This window comes from Pieris rapae, chromosome 2 (genome assembly GCF_905147795.1).
Source record: "Pieris rapae chromosome 2, ilPieRapa1.1, whole genome shotgun sequence".
NCBI classification, from domain to species: Eukaryota; Metazoa; Arthropoda; class Insecta; order Lepidoptera; family Pieridae; genus Pieris; species Pieris rapae.
In genome coordinates, this window is record NC_059510.1 from 2,807,442 (window position 1) to 2,832,230 (window position 24,789).

The 24,789-nt window shown below is 32.6% G+C and overlaps 2 protein-coding genes across 13 annotated transcripts in view; both read left to right on the forward strand.

Annotated features, from left to right (window-relative positions):
• Nucleotides 1-60: 60 nt before the first annotated feature.
• Nucleotides 61-13,848, forward strand: LOC110995320 (pyruvate kinase). 4 transcript variants are annotated; one of them, XM_022262428.2, is made up of 11 exons: nucleotides 61-380; nucleotides 3,396-3,528; nucleotides 4,224-4,447; nucleotides 4,824-5,046; nucleotides 5,631-5,737; nucleotides 8,285-8,431; nucleotides 9,704-9,805; nucleotides 10,883-11,128; nucleotides 11,958-12,180; nucleotides 13,017-13,173; nucleotides 13,639-13,848. In XM_022262428.2, the coding sequence occupies exons 1-11, from the start codon at nucleotides 348-350 to the stop codon at nucleotides 13,649-13,651; spliced, it is 1,608 nt and encodes a 535-aa protein (XP_022118120.1). In that variant the 5' UTR covers nucleotides 61-347; the 3' UTR covers nucleotides 13,652-13,848. The 4 variants fall into 4 exon arrangements, with proteins under 4 accessions (XP_022118120.1, XP_022118121.1, XP_022118119.1 ...); XM_022262429.2 differs by lacking the exon at nucleotides 61-380 and adding an exon at nucleotides 804-944; XM_022262426.2 differs by lacking the exon at nucleotides 61-380 and adding an exon at nucleotides 2,627-2,905.
• Nucleotides 13,849-15,593: 1,745 nt separating this feature from the next.
• LOC110995337 (tropomodulin-1) overlaps nucleotides 15,594-24,789 on the forward strand; it is a 45,319-nt gene continuing 36,123 nt past the window's right edge. For all 9 annotated transcript variants that reach the window (XR_002600246.2, XR_006750802.1, XR_006750803.1 and 6 more), the window contains exons 1-2: nucleotides 15,594-15,620; nucleotides 15,911-16,039. Coding sequence is in view for 5 of the 9 variants with exons in the window: in XM_045632069.1 (XP_045488025.1) it covers nucleotides 15,609-15,620; nucleotides 15,911-16,039 (141 nt within the window). In the remaining 4 variants the exon portion in view is untranslated. The remainder of the gene's footprint in view (nucleotides 15,621-15,910; nucleotides 16,040-24,789) is intronic.

The window sequence follows — 24,789 nt, forward strand, 5'->3', positions numbered from 1 at the left end:
ATGTAACAGGTGACTGATACAAATCAATAGTGAAATAAATGTATCAAGTGTAAGTTGAAATGACTTAATGGTGACAGTTACTCTTTTATTGAAGTGCCAACAAAAAAAAATTGCATTTGCTAACAGTACAAGATTTATTAAAGAACAAAGTTAATTCACTAGTTTTCAGTAGTTACTAGTTAGCAGCAAGCTGCAATTACAATTTAAATGTTGTAGGTTCAAAAGGGTTAAGTTTATTGACAGTATAAGATAAGGTAATCGCGCGCAGATAGTACAAACAAACTAAATCGCTCAGACATATAGAACTAGCACAGTTGAATGTTGTGTTCAAGATAAATAATTAAAAAATGAAAGCTATCGTCCGCTCTGGAAAACTTAAAGTAAGTATCTAACCATTTAGTGCTTAATAAGTTATATATAAAGATGTGATATCCTTTGTGTAGAAAATTTCAACCGTTTTATTTAATTTAACATTCAAAAACCAAAAAATACAAATTATGAAATTGTAAAGGTTATGGTCAAATTCGATACTTGAAAATTGCAACTAAAGATATACTTGTCAAAATCAGCTGTTGTTTTTATGTAAATCATAGCTTATAAACATTTTTCAAAAGTCAAAACTATCCATTTACTTTTTAACTAAACTGGAGTAATCAGATGAAAACTATTTCATATTTCTCAAATTTAATACGTTTTTATAAATAATATTTGTTTCGATGCATTTTTCATATAAATCAATGTCGCTATCACAAAAAAGTTTATTATAACTGTGACATTGCAATGACCTCTGAATAACATTCTTGTTACTTACTAGTTGCTGTCAAAGTATTCCAAGAAATCAGAATTTATATAAAACAGCTGAACATCACTGACGTGTTTAATTTTTTTTAATGTTTAGTAAGAAGTAGTTACTAGAACAAATTGTAACAATGGCATTTGTATGCGTAAGTATCTTAACACCATTATTTTTTAATAACTTCTGTATTATCGAAATTGATGTGCACAAGATTAAAGGCCAAACTAATATCAGAATTTACCGGTAATGCAAGTGAGCAATAATGTTTTATGAAAAAATATATACTTACATTATATATACTATGTATATATATATTTCGACACAATCAATTTAAGTCGGATTCATCCTAATGTGTACTAGGTATATTATACTATATTGTATGGAATATTTTAAACGCCGTTGTATTTGGTTACGTGATTTATTAAAAATTACACCATTTAATTTATAACCTCCTAATGCAAGACTAGTTTTATTGCTGAATTTATTAGTTTAGAACTTTTATTAGTATAAAATGTTAACAATAGCTGTGTGACGTAATAATGTACTAAGATGCTTACCTACTTTTTGCCAAGTTGATGTCAGTGGGATAGTTCTGTAGAATCCTTAATTTCCAGCTTTCATGGGATTTTTACAACAAAACCTATAAGTAACTAACAAGCGTACAAATATTGATTATTAAATACAATATTATAATTATTCAGTTTGTTATTAAAATAGAGGATAGTGCTTTAGGTACCTATAGGGTCAAGAGTGAGGTAAAGTGAAGTTGTTGACTGAATCAAAAGCTTTTATTCTAAATTAATGTAATTTTGAATATTTCTAACTTCAGTTAAGTAGATAATAATTAATGATTATCTACTTAACTGAAGTTAGAAATATAATATATATAGATATATACCTATCATTGATATTTATTTATTTGACACATTTAAGCATTTCAAAATCATTACAGTTAGAACACTTAATACAATAATTGTGGAGGCGGCCTTATCGCTTTCGAACGATCTATTCCAGCCAAGCCAAAATGAGTTAATCGCAAGAATTGTACAGTTACTTAAATATTAATTTATAAAAATAAAACAAACAAATATGGATTATGTAGAAGACAATCCCGATAATTTCTAATTTATGTTATGAATACGATATGGACAGCCCTTGTACAGGAAATAACAGAGAGAGATTTCGCCCGTATATTAGGTAAAGGCTAGTGCCATGATCGTCAATTAGTCGAAATAAGATTTTTTGAGATTAACGAGAAAATTAAGAGATTTTATAATATGCGCATAGTTAAATGAATCGGTGCAAATATGTTATAATATTTATAAAGTTTTTTAGAATTTGCAATACCAAACATTACTATTACATGAAAACAAAGTAAAAAATATACTTACGTAATTTGCCCCAAAGGTTTTTTATCTATGCTAGGAAATGATTTGAAATGAACATTATTGTTGCTATTGCATGCGTTGCTATTGACAACGAAACCGAAAACTAATTTATTTGACAATTTAATACTCAATCAGAATCAAAAACTGAAATTACTCATTCACTTTACTAAAGTTCTATCATTGTAAACTTATCAACGGAACTGCTTAAATTATTTAATATTGGTAAACAATTTAAAAAGAATGCATTGTATTAATATTTACAATTTATTAAATTAAATCGATCAGGTGCTTCTAAAATGGTTTTGGCAAAATTACATCAGCTCGTTTTGGCACCAATTCAAATGTTTATATTTAAACACAAAACTCCCAGTTAAAATAAGTTAAAAATATTAACTTACACTGAACAATACTATGAAAAGCCATTCTAAAAAGTGCACCCCAATGTGTAGGCAAGGGGTTGCGATTTAAAGAGGGAAAATATTACCGAGTTTGCGCAAACATATGTACTGACGACACACTGATGCGCGCGCCGACTACCGCGATTCGATGCTCAATACGCAAGTCTGTAATTCAAAGTGGCCGAGAGAAGTTTCCTACGCTAAAGGGCAGTTCAAGATCACATACACAGCCGATTCAACCTCTTGCTGAATTTCAGAAAAGTGTTTTCCATAACAGTAGTGTAAAAATGGTTTGGTGCACGGTTTACGATGGAAAAACTGAGGTATTTTTACGTAGCTCTATTTTTGCGCTGTATATTAATATATATAAGCCATAAGATCTAATGATGATATTAACATGCTGTGTACAGACTGGGTCTTAAAAATTTTAATACTCGGCCTAAATATTAGGCAACGCAATTCAACAATTAATTTTTCATTAAAAACCCAGTAATTTGATATGAATGAAAATTAATGTAAATTGAAAAGCCATCATTTTAAAATACCTACATGTTACTTGTATTGTATGCAATCTGTGATACATTTTATTTAGAACCTGTTAATGATTTCAAGGTTAATATTGTATAGCACCAGCTCATATTTCAAGTACTAAGGATCAGAAATGTGCGCTGTTTACAATTGCCATTTCATTATGGAATGTTACTAGGTATAATAAAGTTTAAAAACTAGTCATTATCAGTCATATTAGTTATAAAGTTACACCTACACACTTTTTAAATAAATATGCCTATTATTAGTACCTTCCTCTTTCAGACTGGGTCTGGTGAGAAGCCAAGCATGCAGCTGGCAGCCTCTGATGCGATGTCCCACCTTCAACACATGTGCAGCCTAGACGTTGACTCCAAGGCTTCTTATGTTCGTCTGTCTGGCATCATTTGTACTATCGGTCAGTTTTGAATTGTGCTCCATTCAATTATTTTAACATAAGATTTATAAGCAAAAATTTTAGACTTTGAATTAGATTGAGTGCTTAAAATTTTACAACACAGTCAAATTAGAATAAAAATAAATATTATACCGGCAACCAAAGATATTAAATGTATCTAAATGAATTCCTATTACTTGTTTACTTTTCAAATGAAAGATAAGCATTTCAAAAACAGTAGTTGTCTCTTTCTGTGAACTATGTTTGTTAAATCAGTAGATTTTACTAGGAGGTTTTTTATAAATTACTACTAATACTGGGTGAATTGTTATTACATACATATGTATATTGGTGGCAAAAACTATTACAAAGATTTAAAAACAGATCAATGAGATTGATTGGACATTATACTACAGTTATGAAACACATATTTCTGAAGGCATCTGTAGATATATGACTAACAAGTGACTTTTTTTTTCTTAAAAGACAAAGACATCAACTATTTCTCAGCTGGGAACATATTAAATTTTAACAAGTTGTTTTTAGTATTTTTCTTTAATTACTTACCTTAATACCTGCCTTAAACTTCCACAAATATTTAAAAATCATAATGAGACAAATCAGTAAAGCAAATGGCTTCACTGATGAGTATTAGCTACACAAACGAACAATAATTAATTTATATATAGATGTGGTACGATATTTTTAATTTTTAGGGCCGGCTTCCCGAAGCGTTGAGATGTTAGAGAAGATGATGGAGACAGGTATGAATATAGCCCGTATGAACTTCTCTCATGGCTCTCATGAGTACCACGCTGAGACAATTGCAAACTGCCGTGAGGCTGAGAAGAATTACAGCAAGAAACTCGGAGTGCCTTTCTCTCTGGCTATTGCTCTTGACACTAAAGGCCCCGAGATCAGAACTGGACTTTTAGAAGGTGTAAGTAGACTTATTACCAGTACTACTACTTTTAAACTTCTGGAACAAAAATTTCTTACCAACATTGGAATATCATTTTAATCTGCTTTTATATTATACAATTTGTCTAACAATTTTGTTGTTTATGATACTTATTGTTTTATTTATTGAGAACTTACCACGAAATATGTTATCATTCTTCAGCCAGAGATCGTGCGTTTGACTCTTACTAGAAGATATACCTAGTCGACTTGCCTAAAGAAAATATGTCTCACCATCGCCCAATATTGCGTACTAATAACTTTACAGGACGTGCTCTATTTGTGAAAATTGTCAATGATAGTTTGTGAATGAAAATTTAAATCATCAAGGTTAATTATTTATACTTGATATACAGGGTGGTTCCGCTGAAGTAGAATTGAAGAAGGGTGAAACAATCAAGCTGACAACAGACCCCGCGTACCAAGAGCGCGGTACCGCAGCTGTCGTTTTTGTCGACTACAAGAACATCACTAACGTAGTGAAGCCCGGAAACAGGATTTTTATCGACGATGGGCTCATTTCTGTCATCTGTCAATCGTCGACAACTGACACTTTGGTGTGCAACATTGAGAATGGAGGTGAGAGATCTATATTTGTTATTTGACCACATGATTATTTTAAATTGACGTAAAATAACATAAAGGAAAAATTCTACATAAGACTCGGCGGTATGGTCGAAAGACTGCGCCTGAATCACAGGCAAAAAAAAATACGAATTTTATTAATTTAGAGCTCAATACGTGGTTTGTCAAATGGAGATGGCTGACAAATAGTCGTTCAATTAAAAATGTAGTCGGATTATTTTTGTATGACGCCCAGAGGCTTGTTCCGGCTTAAGATTAAGTCGTTATCGATAAAAGTAAAACAATATTAATATAGATATTTTTGTATAGAATTCTTTCGAACAAATCCGCGTAAAAAACGGTTGTATACGGATTTTAATCTAACGACGCATGTTCGTCTTTAGATTTAAATCCGTTTTAGTTGTAGTTTACACCAATTTTATTGGAAGTCAAAAACTGAAATAATTATATTAAACAAATACTTGACAGATCTTCCAAGTTCTTGAAGCCTCAGTATGCGTCAAAAATGCACTTACAGATAAAACAAAGATTAATCCTTTTTCCCAGTAGTCTCATACCTTTTTCTATATCTAAAACAGGTATGCTCGGATCAAGGAAGGGTGTGAATTTGCCTGGTTTGCCCGTTGACTTGCCGGCGGTGTCAGAAAAAGACAAGTCTGACTTGATCTTTGGTGTTGAACAAAACGTAAGTATACATTAAATGCTGTATCAAATGATACTTATTTAAAATTGTGATATAGTATATTTCATTACAAGTGCGGAAAGCCTGTCATTGCAACGAGTTCCGACGAATGTCTACCCGAGCCGAGGCGCAGCCGAAGGTGAGGGTTGACAGTCGGAACAAGTTGCAATGACGGTACCGCACGTGTACTGAACGACTATTTTTAATACAGTTGCGAAAAAATAAAGCAATTTAATTAAACTATTTGCTTTTTTTCTATTCTCTCTACGGAATAAATTCGTTGCACGTAGATATGTAGCGACTTATATGTTCCCGGTAAATTGTTGTCCGAAGCATTTTATGCAATTATACTGCGTTCGGGTGGTATACATTCAAATAAAATATCGTCGAAATTAGTCATTTGTAATCACATGTACATCAAGTGCAACAAATAACTCAACTCGAAAGAACATTTTTGGAAAATGGCGCCAACCGCAAAGAATATGAGCAAAGTTTGTTTTTTCTTTTCTTCACCCATTCTGGGTAGGCAAAGGGAACTTGGCCCATACAGCCAATTCTTCAGTAGACTATTTTTATTGAAAGAAAACCAAATCTAACTCATTGAGTCCAATCATTAAATCTGATATTTAAACAAATAGCTATAGCTTCTTTTTAAAATATTTGCATGAATCATAAAAACTTCTGTGATTTTTTTTAGTAAAAACTTCATGGTTAGTTTTTTCTTTTTAATATTTTTTTTATTGATATGAAATATAATAAACCTAACCTAACTTATAGAATCTAATTATTAGTAAACTTTTTAAAAATACGTATTTGCATATATTATAAAATTCTTTTTAATATTTTTTTAATTGATATGAAATGAAAAGAAACCTAATCGACCTTATTGAATCCAATTATTATAATATTTAGAAATCATATATCATAAAAACTTCTATGAATCTTTTTAATAAAACCTTCGTGGTTGGTTTTTTCTTTTTAATACACATTGTTTTGACAGTTGGCAAAGAAAACGCACGAGTGCGGGAATGGCAAAGAAAAAAGCACAAGTGTGTAATAGCCCACTTTCCGAACGCTATACCTCCCTGCAATATGCCACTTTTTGAGCAACTGTATTAAAAAATTCCTTTTATTTCTGATAAAATATTAATCTGTTAAATTGCGCCTCACTTATGCCTTGAACTTTAAAATAACGAGTTTGTACATATGCCTTGTTTATCCCCAACGAATGCAATTTCCTCTTAGTGTACATATATTTAAGATGATAATATATCAATACTACTTGTTTTATTATATATTATCTGGCTTTGTCTGGATTTTAAGAATTATTTTGGAAATAAATTTTCCTATGTTACTTAAGGATACCATCAAAGGTTGTGGTTTTTTTAAATCTGAAAAGTAATTATTGGGTCAATTCGTTAACGAAGAAGGGTTTTTGGCTTGTATTTTTTTAAAGTCAGTGTAGATAGCATATGATAGCAATACGAGATTCATAGATAAAAAATATCTCAATAAATTAAGATAAGAAAAGATATGAACTGAACTTATCTATAGATGAAAACTCAATGAATATGATATAATAGATAAAAAAGGAATCAACTCTTGAAACACATACTCTGTTTTATCTGTGATAGTTTAAATTCTGTCATTTGACCTTGGATATAAATTTTGCCGATATATAAAGAGCTATTTTTATTATTGTGTGGTGAAATGGAACATAAACAGACCGAATACAGATACATTATAATCTATGTTCCATAGCAAAATAATCCCAACATTTTTTGTGTTATGCCCCCACCTTAGTACCTCCCTATGTCACATACATAATTTTAATCTATGAAAAATAATTGCTCACTAAAAAACATAAATAATAGGTTTTTAGGAAGTAATTACTTGGAAATTGTAAACGAAATATAGTCAGTATATTTTAAAACATATAATGAAAAACTGAAATTCCGAATCATTATTTAAAAAAATATTTTTCGAATTACCATTATATTACTTCCCCTTAAACAACCTTGAAATTACCTCCCTATGGAGCATGGGCCCCACGTTGATAACCACTATTCTATATTAAGATACAAAAATTTTCTTGCATTAAGAAAAGATTTGTATCTTCATAACATAATCATCAGTGTAATGACACTCAAGAAGTACTTTAAGCATTTCAAAAATTCACCTTACGCTACATTATCAGTGAATGCCAATGCGTTATAGTATTATTTAAGAATAGTGACACTAGCAGTTTTGGTGCGTTACTGGTAGCGAAAATTTTCCTGCGGCAACGAATTAACTATCCGACAAAAGATTTTTTTTATTTTAACCAGAGTATTTTCCTTGATTTGAATCTCTGATTGGGACTGCACAGTTATATTTTTTTTAAATAATCTAAACGACCAACTAATCTAATTATCTTGACTAATTCACTTCTACATTCACATAAAGTAATATTATTTAAAAAATTATATCAATGCAATAATTGACATTATTAATAATAGAAACTGGACCTAAGGTATATTAATATTGACAATTAATAAATTATAATTACAGGTGGATATGATCTTCGCTTCGTTCATTCGTAACGGAGCAGCTCTTCAAGAGATCCGCGGCATCCTCGGTGAGAAAGGGAAGAACATCAAAATCATCTCCAAGATCGAAAACCACCAGGGAATGATAAACCTTGATGAGATCATTGCCGTAAGTTTTTTAAAGTAACTCTCTGGGATTCATATAAGAAATAAGCCAGTTCTTCTTCGTTCTACGCCCTTGATTTGAGAACTGGCAGTAAATGTAAAATTAGATTCATTTATTATATATTTCTCTTTTTTTTTGACGTTCATAAGTGTACATTATGTTACCTATATGAATAAATTATTTTTGACTTTATGCTTAAGAAAAAATTTTAGAAGGACTCTGCTAACTGCTGTTAAATTTATTAAATTTCTTAGGCTAAATCAAATGAAATCAAAATTCGTTTATTCAGTTTAGACGCGTCTCAGGACATACTTATGAATGTCAAAAACGTTTACGAAATTCGCGAAAGAGCAAAACTTCGCCATCCGTTAGCAGTTTTGCTTTTGTTTTACCAAGAGGCCTTGTTCTCAGAAGAACAGGCAAGAAACTCGGCTTGTTTTACCCTCCCTCTACATTACAATTATTCAAAGGAAAATGTCATAAACCACAACGTCATTATAGTTACATAAGTAAAAATGTTATAAAAATCCGTTCTTTGATTTACCACATTTCGTTAAAAAATATTGACGGTAAAAAAATCTGTTGTATTAAAACTATCATACGTAGTACATTTGTAAAGGAATTTCTTCTAGGTTTTAAATATTACTCGAAGCTACAAAGTTAAAGAAAATTGTATAAAATAATTCTTGAATTAATAATCTTAGTAGGAAAAATGTTAAACTTTTGCGCGTCTATAAAGACTCTTATTTGATGGAATTTATCAAGCACATACGTTGCGTGTCTAATTCTCACGATTTATTAACTTTTGCCAGTCACAGTCAGTGTAATTTATATTATGTTAGGTCACGATCGCCGACAATTTGATTGTGACCAATATTCACAAATTAGTTTGAACTTTCAACCTTTTAGCCAGTTGTTACTGGTTCTTCTTAGTTTTATTCCAGAAATGTTAAACGTTTTATTAGCGGACGTTGCAATTTGAATTGCTTCAGTCATTCTATTTGAAAATTGCAAATGCACGATTGTGATCTTACATATGTAATGTTTTGGTCGGGGGGCAGAATTTGATAGTCTATTTTTTGCTTAAATTTGTCAGGTACCTGCACCTTACTTGATAAAAGTTTAAAGTGGTCTGCCTAAAATATGCCTATTTGTTTTAAATAGTACCAGAAAAACGATGTGCCAAGCTTTTCTTCTAAAACATCTTTACATATTACGATCGCATATCAAGACATTGGTACTTTCAGATTTCCCAATTAATAATATTAATTTCAGGAATCAGACGGTATCATGGTGGCCCGTGGTGACCTTGGAATTGAAATCCCACCAGAAAAGGTATTCCTTGCCCAGAAGACAATGATCGCGAGATGTAATAAGGTAAGATTTGCTTTTGTTTTTTGAATTAATTAATTGGGTCATAAAGTTATCAGTCTTATCATTAATGTCATAGGACCACACGAAGGCAATTAAGAAAAATATTTTAGTTGATATATCATAATACGCGTGATTATCAACACTGAGGTCGTGCGTTTGATATCCGGCTGTTCACCTATGGATCTTTGCATAGTTAATAGTGCCGTGAGATTGATGAAGATTATAAGAGTTAAAATATTAGGTGAAAGTTTTACGATATATACTTAATTGTAACAACTTTTTCTCTTGTTCTTACTTCTTTATACAACAATTTAGAAACACTGCAGCATTCTAAAGGGAATTTTTGATAGGGCCATACATTTGTCAGCTCTATATGAGTCTGCCATAGACTTGGTAATAAACATAAGCTAAAACTTTTAATACAGTTCTTAAGCTTACAATTTCTATGGATTTTAGTGTCCGAAATCAAGTTTATTATTTATTGAATAGTTATAATTGAATTGAAAAATCAATCGAAACAAATGATATTTTAGATTATATTTTACTTGGCATAATTGAATTTCAACATTTTTCAATAAAATTTTTCAAACTTCACATAACAAATTTTTATAGTTTTAATAAACGTTAGTACGAAAATTTCAGTTACATTATGCCAATTAGAAATAGTTGACTATATATTGTAATTATATATATACTTTAAGGGACTGTTTCACAATGTCCGGATAAGTTCCAAATAAGCTATTTTTTACTTATTGGTAGGATAAACAGTATTTTTGCGTTTCACGACTGTCAGATAGCGATATACGTCATGAAATGCGAAGTATCTTATTCGAAACTTTTATCTTTCGAATAATTTATGTGTTGCATAGCTATTTGGCACTTTATCCATACATTGTGAAACAGGCCCTAAATATATACATATTTATAATTGTCTATTTCATTCCGAAATCTTCCAGGACTATTCAGTTCTATAAAACCTCAAGCGAGTTCCATACCAATTTGAAAGTACATACAAATTCTTACTTAAATATTAAAGAGAATTCGCCGACCTACACTTGACTGAAGTGTCTGATATTCCAGGTTGGTAAATCAGTAATTTGCGCGACTCAAATGCTGGAATCCATGGTTAAGAAGCCCCGCCCCACCCGCGCTGAGACGTCAGATGTCGCGAACGCAATCCTAGATGGCGCCGACTGCGTGATGCTGTCAGGCGAGACGGCGAAGGGTGATTATCCCCTGGAGTGTGTTCTCACTATGGCGAACATTTGCAAGGAAGCGGAAGCCGCTATCTGGCACAAGCAGTTGTTCATCGACATGGTTGCTCAGGTATGATTTCTTATATATTATATTACATATCCATATTTTTTGGCATTTTACTTAAACGAAACTTACATACAACCTTTAACTTGTGGAAAGAGGATTATGTAGTGTTCCTCAATTCCATAGTTAGGGTCTACGATCAGTCTAATCAATTGGCCCCAAGAATCGGCCACGCTTATAAAATTAGGAAAGCATAAGTGAGCAAAAGGTAGGTTTGGCTAGTACAAATATGATACAGACCTAGCTTTAATACCATTAATAAAATTTAACTGTTTCCTTTGTCCTTGGTTAGTGCTCAAAAATCATGAGTTTCATTCAGTCATTTGTATAACAGTGTAGTTATTCATGAATATAGGAAAATTTTATGTTCTCAATAACAAACTGTAGGTTAATACATATTAATATGTAGATATGCCATGTGCTGTTTCGTTAATGTATATGATATATTAAATACAGAAACTAAATTATAAAAGTATCTAATTAGATACCAAACAAGAATCGTCGAAAGTTTAAAATAGGATAAATTAAATTTTAGTGACAGCGTTATCTTCTACTCCATATATAGGTATTACGCCAGGTGCGTTTTTGTATAATACTATTTTGATTCGCCATAGTTGTCATACGATTAAAACCGGTTTGATTTAACACTTAGAAAAACAAAATTGGTTGTGGTAGGCACAAAATATTTCATGATTTTTTGATTTAGCTAAATCGATGGACGCACTTAAAGGCTTTATTTAAAATACTTGAAAATTAACGCAGTTAAATTTTCAAGTATCAATAAATCTATTAAACAAACAGAAACGTATATATAAACATAAAATTCTCTAAACAGGTGAAATCAAGTATCGAACCAGCGCACTCAGTGGCGATCGCGTCCGTAGAAGCCTCTACCAAATGTATGGCGTCCGCCATCATCGTGATCACCACTAGTGGAAGATCCGCGCATCTCTTGAGCAAGTACCGACCCAGATGTCCAATTATTGCGGTCACCAGACATGCTCAAACTGCTCGTCAGGCACACCTTTACCGGGGAGTTCTGCCCATTGTTTACCAAGGTACGACTTTTTATTGGGTCGGTAAGATTGTATTATTAATATTTTATTTGAATTGCCTTTCTAAAATGTATTACTTATATTGCGTAAAACTGCTTCCTGGCATAACGATCATTGCTTTATATTCAAAAGTACAGGTTACATATGATACAACGCGAATACATATATTCAATGATGAACCATAAACATTTTTATGACACCTCAATTTAATAGCCAACAATTGTGCAGATAAGCGATTCTGATATCATAAACGAGGTGTAGTTCCTATCAACGCAAAACGAATTAATTAAATAAATTAAGCGCTTGTCTACGATTTTAACCAACATTCATTTGAAACTGCTGTTTATAGACAATAATATTATACAGACTACGAATTCAGAACAGCACTAAAAACGTCTAGTTAAGTAAATGTTATCTGTATATATCAAAATTGAATTTGGAATTCCTAACCAAAGAGATATTATTTGAGGTCAAAGTGGCCAGTATATGTAATGTTATTAGTTATAACTCGCGTAATTGATTTTTATTAGTTTTTAATTATATTAAATTAATTGAACATGTGAATCATGATCATGACTAAACATTTGTAAAACAAAAACTTGACGATTTAAAATATCGAAGAATTGTTTCTCATCTGTCCTTTTGCGTGCATGACTTTCGAACTGCCAGTATTTTTTTCCTTAATAACTATACGTAGGTAATGAGTATTTTTCCACTTCTTGCGTACCTTATGCAATTTAGTACATTTTGCTTTTCGTTTCTCACAGAGGTCGCCTGGAAGAGATAGCTCGATAGCGATAAGGCTATATAATATAATAATAATTTTATTTTCGCTATAGAGGGCGTGGCCAGTGATTGGCTGAAAGACGTAGACAACCGCGTACAGTACGGGATTCAGTTCGGCCGCGGTCGTGGCTTCCTTCGTACTGGAGATAATGTTGTGGTAGTCACTGGATGGAGACAGGGCTCCGGATACACCAACAATATGCGTATCATGTAAGTATATAAATAAAATATTCTAGTTTTCATTTATCTGTGGTAATTAAAACTATGCTTATTAAATATGTACCTCAATAGTGTAAAATTGAGTTTATGATATCTTCTTTTTGATACTCATATTCACATTTGTTTCAATTAATCATTTGCAAGATAGATTTGTTTAGATTTATATAATTGTTTTTGTAGGAACTAACTAATGAATTACATTTTTAATAGTTTTTTTTAATTACTCCCGAGAACATTGGTTTGAGCTTTGGCCGCCCAACCCTGGGGTCATGCTTTTGAATCATGGCTGTAACCGATATTTCTATTTGCATGTTTTGTTTTTATCATGAATGCAAACAGTGAAGTAACAAGATGGATGTAGGGCTAAATATGAACAGCACCTTAAGAAATAAATTATCACGAAACACATATAGAGGTGTTTATTGAATCAGATTTTAAATTTTTCTTATTTTTCAGCCAAGTGGAGTAAAATCTCGGAAGCGCCAAGGGCTGAACATATAACATATTTCCGTCAAGTATTAGAGCAAATCAGCAGTGATACGCGCACGCACGTGTGATATTATATAAGCTATGTACGAAATTATCTAGCCTAGGAAATATTATTTATTATGCAAAAAGTTTAATAGTGTTGCGATTGTAATGCTTAATAAAACATTTTAATGTTGATATTGTTTTTTTTTTAATTATAATTTTAGTAAACGAAATGAAATTTTGAGATATAATATTTTTAATTCCCTTAAATATTCATATTCACATCAGTGACTTTATTATTAAAACCATTGAATAAAACAAAAAAATGTGTGGTTTTCTTGTCTGCAACCCCTGGCAAAGGTTAAAAAACTTGTATTAAAGTATTTTAGTCCAATTACTCAAAAATAGTAATAGTTCATATTAATATTTTTAAACTTAAGACTACTGTCAAAATTAATAAAATCAAAATTCATTTATTCAGTCCAGATGCGACCTAAGGCATGCTTATGAATGTCAAAAACGTTTACAAAATTCGCGAAAGAGCAAAACTACGCCTAAAAATAAAGTTACGGAACTATTAAGTTTTACAGATGAAAGTAATAAACAAAAATCGTAATTGGAAAACAAGTATAAATTATTAATATTTTTTTAATTGCTTAAAAAACTTTAATTTTAGAGTTAAAGTTAAAAAATAAAATAAAAATCTGTTTATTATTTGATACAATTCTCACAGATGGCACTGTGTTAAAAGGACCAACATTTCACATGTAATATAACAAAAAGCTTAGCCACAGCAACGCTTGGCCGAGTCTGCTAGTACTAATATAAGTTTGAAGTATAAAAGGAAAATTACCAAGGGAGTATTAAATGTGTCATACCAAAAGGAAAGCCAACATACGTCGTCAAGCTAATTCTGTACATACTAAGATATTATCGCCCTTTGTCGAATTTCCGCCTGCTTCCTTTGTGATATATTTTACATGAGTTTATTTGAAATAAGTATCTAGTTGTTAGGGAGCGGTCAAGTATAACGTCACGCAATTTTTCGGAGATTCCAGTATAAACTGGAACGCACCCTTCAGCATTGATAGCTGCCCACTAAGAAAACGGTTATGTTTTGTAAACAATATGTAGGCAAGTTTAATAACGTTTCTTAGATTTAGGCTTTAAGCCATTTTGGTGAAAAAATATCATAATATTATTAATCAAAATCAATCAGGTTTTTCGTGTCGCATTTTTGATTCGAGCTCCGCTCGATTTCAGGCTTCCTACAGCCCTCTTTAAATTTTGACCTAAGCAACGTGTGCGTCTAGATCCAAAAAATCACATTGAAGAAGGAAAACTACAATATCGAGAGCTGTACAAGAAAACTATGAGGTCGTAAGTATCGAAAAAATATAATACATATGATTTAGGTGTAATATAATTTTACTAACTAATTGCATAGTTTGACGGAGCTTTATTTCCGTGGTAAACTGACAAAGGTTCTATTATTAGTTAATGCCTATAGTACTTAGTTCATTTTCTATTTCTGCTGTGAAAAATTGTTTATCTGAATTAATGTTTCGGTTGTATATTGTATTCATTCTTATCAATTTAGGGTTATAGCTTAGGATAGATTTTTTTATGAATAAATAATACTATAACTCCTGGTCCTGGTATATTATGCTGGTGGCATTAAACATAGATCTGGAAAGACAGTTTTCTCTTATGTTAGATATAAAAAACAGGAAAGGGTAAACGCTCTATCTAAAGGATACCTACTTGCTTTGATGCCTCGTTAAAATAAATTTAAACAAAAGATTTCTGCCATTGGGCCAAATCGAACAAAGACAAGGTTGGTTCCATCATTTAAGAAACAAACGAGCTAACATTTATTTCAAGACATCTTGTTTACAAGTCATTACTTCGTCATGAGCAATCGCGCGTAAATCGAATCGCGTTTTTGACTACGTATGCGGCAAATCGTTAGTAAAGTAAACTGTATTAGTACTAAACCGCACATTTTTATTGCATCCTTTAGAAATCTAAAGTCAACCTAACCTAACATGTAAATTTTAAACTTTGTTCCTGACAACTCGTGTACAGCTGGTGCCCTTTTACATCTGGTATCCCAAAAAGCTTTTATGCGTTCACTGCACTTGTAAGTTGTTAAAGTTGAGGCTTCTTTGACCTGCGTTTACACCCCAAATCCCGAGTATGAACGACACCATACAGACCGGTGACTGAAAACTAAAAATAACCGTGCGCTTTTCAGTACCGCCGCAACAACGGTGCGCGACGGCCGCGCAACACGCGAATCGCAACCATGGCGGAGACAATCGAAGAAACATACGAGACTTCGGTCACCCGCAAGGTGGTCCGCAAGAGCCTCAAGATAGAGGAGGTGAGGACTCCACTGCTTTATCTACGACACAAATAGCGCACGCGTCGACGACGCCGCATCTGCTCACATAACAGATAACACTTGACAGTGAACACGGACGTAAACACTAGCGATATCCCGAATACTCTAAGTTCATATCTATAAGGCACTTGCGTGTTTAAATCCTTCCGCGTTCAGCCCTTCGCGAGTTCCGATGACAGATTGGCCGGTTTCCGCCCAACCTATTCCGGGAATGAGACAAGTGGAAGCCGGCCCAAACGTCGTTCTAGTGTATCGCGACGTCAGTGGAAGTGTTTGTCAGTCATTCGTGATGTAAATAGAAGTTTGAATCCCCTGTGTGCATCATATTGTGACCACATGTGACCTTGCAGGCAAACAACACATTCAGAATGAAACCCACCACACAATTAGGTACATTACATTCATACATTTAGGTACATAATACCGTAATGCCCCTTGTATTGGTTAAACATCTAATAATAATAATATCTAAGTATGCATTAAATGGAAATAAAAGCCATTAGGACGAAGCGGGAATAATTTGTCGCGTTATCACATTCCATCAAACTAACAATGAATGTTGGGAAGACTACTGTCCGTTTCCAAAGCGCAAAATCCAATGGAAAAACGCGTCGTGGCATATTTTCGTCTTGGCTCCCATCCTAGTTTATCTGCTACATTACGATGTTTATTCACAATACGTATACGAACGTTAATGTGTGCGTTTTAACCACTTCAGGTTTTGATAACCACCTTAGACTCAAATAATCCCGGCCTATTATTAGAAAAACAATTTCATGCGCCATATACCAGGTCTAATTACTGTGTTATAATGACTAGAAAGTGTAGATGTTATCGAAAAATTTTCTGTGCCCGAGTGCCAAATTTTCAGTTTTACTTGGCATCTGCATTCCCAACATATATACATATAAAACTTAATGATTCTTCGAATTCACACAGAATCAGTGACTCTTGTAACGTAATTTATCGGTTTCAATGTAGTTTTATAGCGGTTTTACAATTCCCAGAGCGATATGAGTGCTAACACTGATTTATTGGACTATAAAGGTCCTGAAGAACAACCAAAATTTTTTCTTTGATCAGCACATATTCTAAAAGAATTTTCCTTCGTTCTACATATAATGATGGATCCTTTTAAATATGTGTTTTGTTTATTCAGTTACGAAAGTTTGTCGTATGTAATATAGAGAAGGGTTTAAAAAAATCCCTCATATAACACTCCCAATTTTTTCCATATTAATGCAATTTGTTATTTACATATAATATGTAATTTAATGAACATAATGCTTACATGCTTAGGTAGCAATAAAAGTAGGTTCATACAATCTGTTTAAGGAGCAATACGAATGTTTGCAAAATAAACTGTTTTACAATGTTCGTAATCCTCTGTGGAACTACACAGTGGTACACAGAAACAGTATTTGTTTTTCGTATTAGCTTCTGTATTGGTCTAAAAAATAGTTTTTATTAATATATATTTTTGGTATTTTAATGTACTTATATATGTTTTTATTTATTTTTTATAGCCTTTATATCAGAATACAAAATGTATACATTATAGCTATTGTTTTTGTTAATCTACGATAACTATTCTGTGTACCCATGGGCAAAGGACTCTCCCATCTTTCTCTATTTTTCCCTATTGTATATCAATCTCGTCCAGGTCTTTCCAGCCATTTCCACAATTTCGACCTATATATTATGTTTAACACACAGAAAATAAAACAATATACTATCGTTATTAAATAGGATTGTAGTACTTCATCATAATACAACTTCTTGTACCTTGTTTTTTCTATACAAAAAGATTGATTACCATGGTAACAACAACCGAAAAAAGTGTAGTCCACTTTTAGATTTCGGGGCATAACAGGGGATAGCCCTTAATATTGAAATGACACACTTAATTTTTGACGCAATGTCGTATTTTTAATTTTTGTATCATTAGTCAACATGTCATTGTTGTATAATGTTTTTTTAAGATATATATGTTAGGAAACAAAACCGTTACTATAATGACCAAATGATTTATCCTATATAATTCTATATCCAAAATAATTTTACCTAAAGTTTCACCAAAGCTGCTCAAAAAAATTAACATTGTGTTCTGACGTAACGAATATACCATGAACACAAAATCTTGTAAATAAACCTTAAAGAATTCTTTAATTATTTTCTTATAAAAAACATACGATTAGGTAATTTACATTCTACCTATGCGAAGGGTTTTTACTCCTCTTAATTATATAACTACGCTTTAATGTCTGTTACATATGGTATTTTCAAAACTTTTCCAAATTGTATTCAAACGATTATTATTATAAAATATTCGACGTGAAGTCTTCGACAGCAAAACTTTTAATTTCTTTAACGTTCACCCATGCCCTTTACTATCGCCATAAAACTAAATAGTTTATACAAATCTATAAATACGTTAGCTAATTACTAGTACTATATTATTATTTAAAAGTAATGACAGTATTTCAACATAGCAAAACACTGCAACAAGGTCGTCACATCCCGTTTAATATTTTAACATTCATTGCTATTAGCGATTGAGATATTTCTATTCCAACGACCCAAATCTCATCATAAATGTGAAAATTAAACCGAGAAGCTACACTGACACAGAATACTTGTAAGTTATTGCAATTGACTGGAAAGTTAGTAATGCATTTGAGAAAAAATAAATAAATAAAGGGCAAGTTGACTTTTAAAGTCTTTGACATCACGCATTTTTTATACTTAAACAAGTGAAAAAGAAAACATTTCCGATGTCCTGTTAGAAGTTTAATAAATTTATGGAAAAATACACGTTTAATCAACTCCTGACAAAGAAATCAATGTTAAATCGTCTATATTATTTATTCCAAAAATGCGGCCAGCTTTGCATTTCTTTACAAAATTTTGATATCCCTATATACTTCTATGAAAAGGACCTTTCTGCTCATACCGAAATACATTTTCTTTTTATTACAAATATCGAAATTCGTTAGAACTCCTTTAAACCTAGTAGAACTATGTTTATGTTTGATCACTCTAAAGGAGAATACTTATACCCCTTTAGCTGATAAAATATAGTTTAACCAACGTTTAAAATGTTGAAGTACGTTTATAATTCGACGTATTCTGAATATGTGATCACGTTATTTATTACTCATTTCTGTAACAAGTTATTGTCAACTGATCACAAAGAATGACACATAAATGCGAGGACATGACCCGTTACAGTTTTCTTAAGCCTACATATTTTAGAGTGAAATGGAACCTTGAGCTTCTGCCAATTATACCTTTGTAGTTTGTAAACTCCATATAGACACATCATTACTAAGAAGTTAGCCGCGCTCGTTGTAAACAAATGTAATTGCGATGTTTTTCTATTACATATGCGTTACTCGTTTGAGTAACTTTTAACAAATTAAACCAAAGAATCCTGCGGCTCTACAAAATATAATTAGTGCATTTAATATATAACATAACTCGACCGTACTCCTCCCTTAAAGGCCGGCAACGTACCCTTTTAAAATGGGTGTCTATGGGCGACTGTATTTTTGGTCGTCCCGCAGGCTCGTTTGCTAAAAAAAAAGAAAAACAATAATTTTTAATCTCTATTTCCCTTGGTAATCTCATCATGCATGAAGGAAACAATTAAGCTACTTGTTTTATTTCTATGTGTCAGGAGATAATACTTATGAAAGAAAAAAAACTAAGAATGTTAAGCGGGACATTAGTAAATTTAAGAAAATTTAACGACAATATTAATTTTACATAACTGTCAGTGATTGACAGTATGCGCGCTGCAAATATTGTTTGTCACAGATCATAGAGCATTTTAATAATGAACAATGTTTTTGAACGATATTTTTTTTAATTCGTAATTAAGACGGCGCAATACTGTGGAGTCAGCTGTAAGAATACAAACACAATTAAAACTTCATTAATTTGCCTCTTCACAAGTCTTTGTTGGTACAAAAGTGTTTGTGTATTTAAATTACCAATAAGATTAGTCGTTCTTTGTTCATTTACTAAGCTTTGTATCACGATTTAGTACTAAAACGATCATAAATCAGTCTGTACTCGGTAGGTACGCAAATAAACGGTGCATTACAATCCAAATAAGGATGTATGTACGCTGTTCCGTTCCTCGAATCAAACGCGCAAAACACTCAGCCGAACAACTGCTCGGGAACCCTGCCAAAGCGCGATTTTACCTAATTGATGAGCAGAAACACAACATCCCAAACGTTTGATCGTGCTCCAGCGAATCTCTAATAACTTTAGAATAAGTCCGCGCTAAATACATTATTTGCACATAAAAGTATTTTTTTTTGTCTGACACACGTCGTCGACTTTTTGGGTCTAAGACAATATGTCGGTTTCCTCACGATGTTTTCCTTCACCGTTCGAGCAAATAGAAAGAAAGTCCATTAGTGCACAGCCGGGGATCGAACGACCTAGACCTACGACCTCTGGTTTAAGAGTCGCACGCTAAAGCCACTAGGCCAATACTGCTCAATATTTTGCACATAATGAATTTAAAACGTTTCCGAACTAGCATAACCGATGGTGTATGTACAAAGGCTTCCTTTCAGTTACTAGCTACGGAGTTGCTACGCCGTCTACGCTACTACGATTATAATACTGGAAAATTAATAGCAGAAATCTTTAAGCTTATTGCTTGCCAATGATTCACATCAGTTCGACAACCCATAGCAATGGCGTCAAGTCGCGGAAGTCGCAACGCAACGCGCTGTTGCTTTGCGAGCGCGAAAATGGAACGCAGCGGATATAATTAAAACTGGTCGGACAAATCGCTAGCGGGGAATTAACACGCGAATTCGGTCAACCATCGAATGTTTACTCGAGGTGTTTTTACAAGATTAAGGCTCGTGATGCGTAAATTTAAGAATAAACCCTCAGTCTGGTCCTACAAAATAAGACTATAAGCATATTGGACTGTATTTTGTCGTCTTATTAATAAAATTATTATGCTGAAGTATTGAGGATTACAACTAATATCAAATCTAATAAACTTCGGCCAACTCATCTGTGCCATTATATAAATTGAGAACATTAAACTCCATTTGCGTACACAGATATAATCCAGAAGGAATATTCCGAAGGTCGTCGAATACGTTACTTCCATTATATTTACGTCTACCAGTACGCGTACAAATTACGTTAATTTCGTCTTTTGTTATTTATTTTTATGTGGGAGAGGTATTTTTAAAACAGTTTTCTTTATTTTGTGGGAACGGAATACTGTTTCTTAATAATATTCTTTCTAATATGCAAGTACGTGATCAGCCTTCTCTGCCTGAAAAACGCGGTCAAATTTTTTTGTCAAAAGCATGGCGGTTTCCTCGCGATAGTTTCCTTCACTGTACGAGTGAGAGTAGGATGCGCACATAGACAAAATGCTGTTGGTGCATAGCTGGGGTTGGAAACTACGACCTCAGATGCAGGCTAAAGTCTATACCAACACAGCTTCTTCTTCTCCTCTCCTCTCCTCTGTTACTTAGCTGTATGTAATAATTGAAGAGGTTCACTGCAATAGACAGAATTGTAACTGTCCCAAACTATTGAACTTCAAACAAACACAAAACCATTATTATGGGTCGTTGTTTCATAATATGTTGTTTTACTAGGAATTGAATCCAAGCAAGACCCATTATTGTATTAATACAAATACACATTATTTAAATGTTACTTTATGATGATCAAGTGAGCGTCCTTGCTTTGTAAAATTAACATTTTAGTGTTCATAAAAGTTGTGAAAGTGCTTGCTCGATCTTTATTGTAAACCTAAAAAAATGTTAATAGGTTTTTTGACTCCAATAAAGCTTCAATGTCGCATCTATTGATATACAATGTGCATTTAAATTGTTTATAACAATTACCTGCATTGACTGATTTCAAATTCACACATTTTTGTTACACATCTAAACTTTAACAATTTATTCAAGTTCAGAAATTTATCCCAGGTTTTTTTACCAACAGTCTTTCTATTTTCGATTATACATTTTATGTTAATTGTCTCTTCATTGTAAAATTTAAAACAGACCATCACTATCCGAGGCTATCCAGCATTTATTAATTGTCTTAAGACACGTATAAGATCAGCATTGTTTTCGTATGCCATGAATTTTATTAAGGGTAAGATTTCCAGGTGAGACTCACCTAGAATTACTACCTTTTGTACAGTTTCATAAGTCGCTAAGACTTTCAATTTGACTAACAATTTTAAAAGTATTCACACATACATATGTTATATCCTTTAACTAGAAAATCATCTTTAATGATTACTCTTATACTGTTTATTTATTTAATACTTTATAGTGTAGGACCATTATCATATCTTATTTAATTTACTTTTCACGCCTACTTCCTTCTCTCTGCTATACCATTGAGCTACAATGGCATATTAACAATGTTAGTTTTAAGAAGGCATCAGCAATCAATGTCCATAATTACTTATTTCTTAAATATTTAAGTGTGACGTATGAATACGATATTTATCGAGAAAAGTCGTTTCTAAGTAGAAGAAGATATGTTTGGAAAACACAGTACTGTGAACAGAACATAGAACATGAAAATGTGTTACTACACAAACTGTAGATCTAGAACAAATCATGATGCAATAAGTTTGTTTTTAATTTATGAGAAACTTTTGTCGTGTTGAATATGAAATTGAAAAACGTTTTGCGAACAGAAATAGCGCGTCTCGACGCCCGCGCCACCCGTTCCAATGTCGAGGTGATCACTTTGTATTGTATCTTACGACACACATTGAATATTTTAAACGTTTACCTCTATTTATATAATAAAAATAAACCTTTATTTGTGACAGGAATATGGTAGTCCCCCTACTGGGGAGCCCCTTTGTTGTGGATAGCTAGATTACAATTATTCCCTGGTACATGGTGCATGTTTGTTTTTTTTTAGAAAAATTAATCTCAATGTTCATAAAACAAAGGTCTTGTAAGACCTTGACTAAGTGTGAATGTTGTGTATATGATGAGAATGGGTGTGTGTGCATATAATACTTTCTGTATGTGACAGTTGTTATAGGCATGCGCTGTCTATGTTAGTTTTTGAAACATCAGAGTCATACCAAAATATGTAGAAAGGTCTCTGCAGATTCTTAATTCTTCAAGATCACTACGCAACTTACAAAACACTTTTCATGGGAATATTTTGTGATAATAATAATTCTATTACAATTAATGAAATTCTAATTCTAATTCTGTAAAAATAGGATATTATTGTGATAATTATCTTATAGGTATATATTAACTTTGTTGGCAAGCAAATGTGATGAGAACAAAACAGTACCACTTAGAAGCCTGTATTGCGTTTGAACGTCGTCAAAAGATCTAAGTACTGATTTATGCCAAATTAACGTTATTTAAATTAAACAAGGCTTTGGAAAATTGGCTTTTGTGAATTAATAAGATTAACGTCTAAGAAATGAGATTATAGGATTTTACTCTTGGATTAGACTTTATACGTAAAAAGCGCTGAACAAGATTAGTGACGGGTTTGTGTTACTTTACTAGACAAAAGAAATAACTTGTTCAAATGATATTCTCTAATACGACATAAGAATGAGGTGTTTTTTTTTATGAGAAACGCTATATATACCTATATAATATAGGTCTGGCATTGCAGTTTAAAGTAACAAATTAAAAGTCCCGAAAGGTCAATGACACGTGACAGACTCCACATGGCTTCAATAAGTGAACGAAATTCTAAAAATACAAATTAATTTTCAGCGTAAATAGAGCAATCTCCAGTTCTTCGTAAAAAACGACTTGTTTAATTTCTTGTCAACAAGTAGAACAACGACCGACGATTTTATATTTAGTACATAGAAAAGCTAATTAAATACATGAGTAGGCAAATGTATGTGTACAATTTTAAAATGGGGATCCGTTTTTCAAACAATGAAGTACTGTATTTGATTCTCGGCAAAATCATAGTTGCTTCAGGTCCGAGAACACAAACACAACCTGTATATAATTATCAAGGAAACCGGAACATGGTACGAATTTTGTAATTTATATTTTTTTTATACTGTATAGAAGAATTACACAAGAAGTACATTGCCCCAGATTCGTAATTTGAACTCTTTAAATGTATCCTTGAAATGGTTCAAAGGCATCTGTTATATTTTATCATCATCATTATCAATCGCTGTACAACCCCGTTAGCCTCGACAATTATCTTTCGCAATCGTAATCTATCTCGAGCGTCTTTCGACCAACTTGGAACACCCATTGTTTCAAGGCCCTTCACAACTCCACCCCACTAACGCAGCCTCTGTCTTCCATATTTTCTCTCGCTATCAGGTTGTGCGTTTAGTGAGAACTTTGGGGTTATGTCATTCGACATTCGGTGCACATGACCCAACCACTTGAGCCTGTTGAATTGTATGAATTGGATGACGATAGGCGCCGTCAAGAAAATTATAATGTTCTTCATTGATACCCGCCACCACCGCCACAAACAAGACCAAATATTATTCGTAAAATCTTCCATTCGAAAATAATGTTTCTCGAGCTGCTTCTCCATATACAACCTCTTAATTTCTTCGAACCAGCTAACATGTTCTTGACAAAATTTATTAATTACGCATCGGACAAAATCAGACGGTCCACGATTTAATGTCCGACCTAAATGCAAGCATGATTAATAATTCGGAGCTCTCGGCCAATGGACTTTTTTCA

Excerpts from the sequence above, each read along its gene's own strand:
- LOC110995320 (XM_022262426.2), top strand. The coding sequence starts at position 2,705 with ATGCGCGCGCCGACTACCGCGATTCGATGCTCAATACGCAAGTCTGTA. Across the intron at positions 5,047-5,630 it reads GTGCAACATTGAGAATGGAG|GTATGCTCGGATCAAGGAAG; the intron begins GTGAGAGATCTA and ends TATCTAAAACAG. Across the intron at positions 11,129-11,957 it reads TCATCGACATGGTTGCTCAG|GTGAAATCAAGTATCGAACC; the intron begins GTATGATTTCTT and ends TTCTCTAAACAG.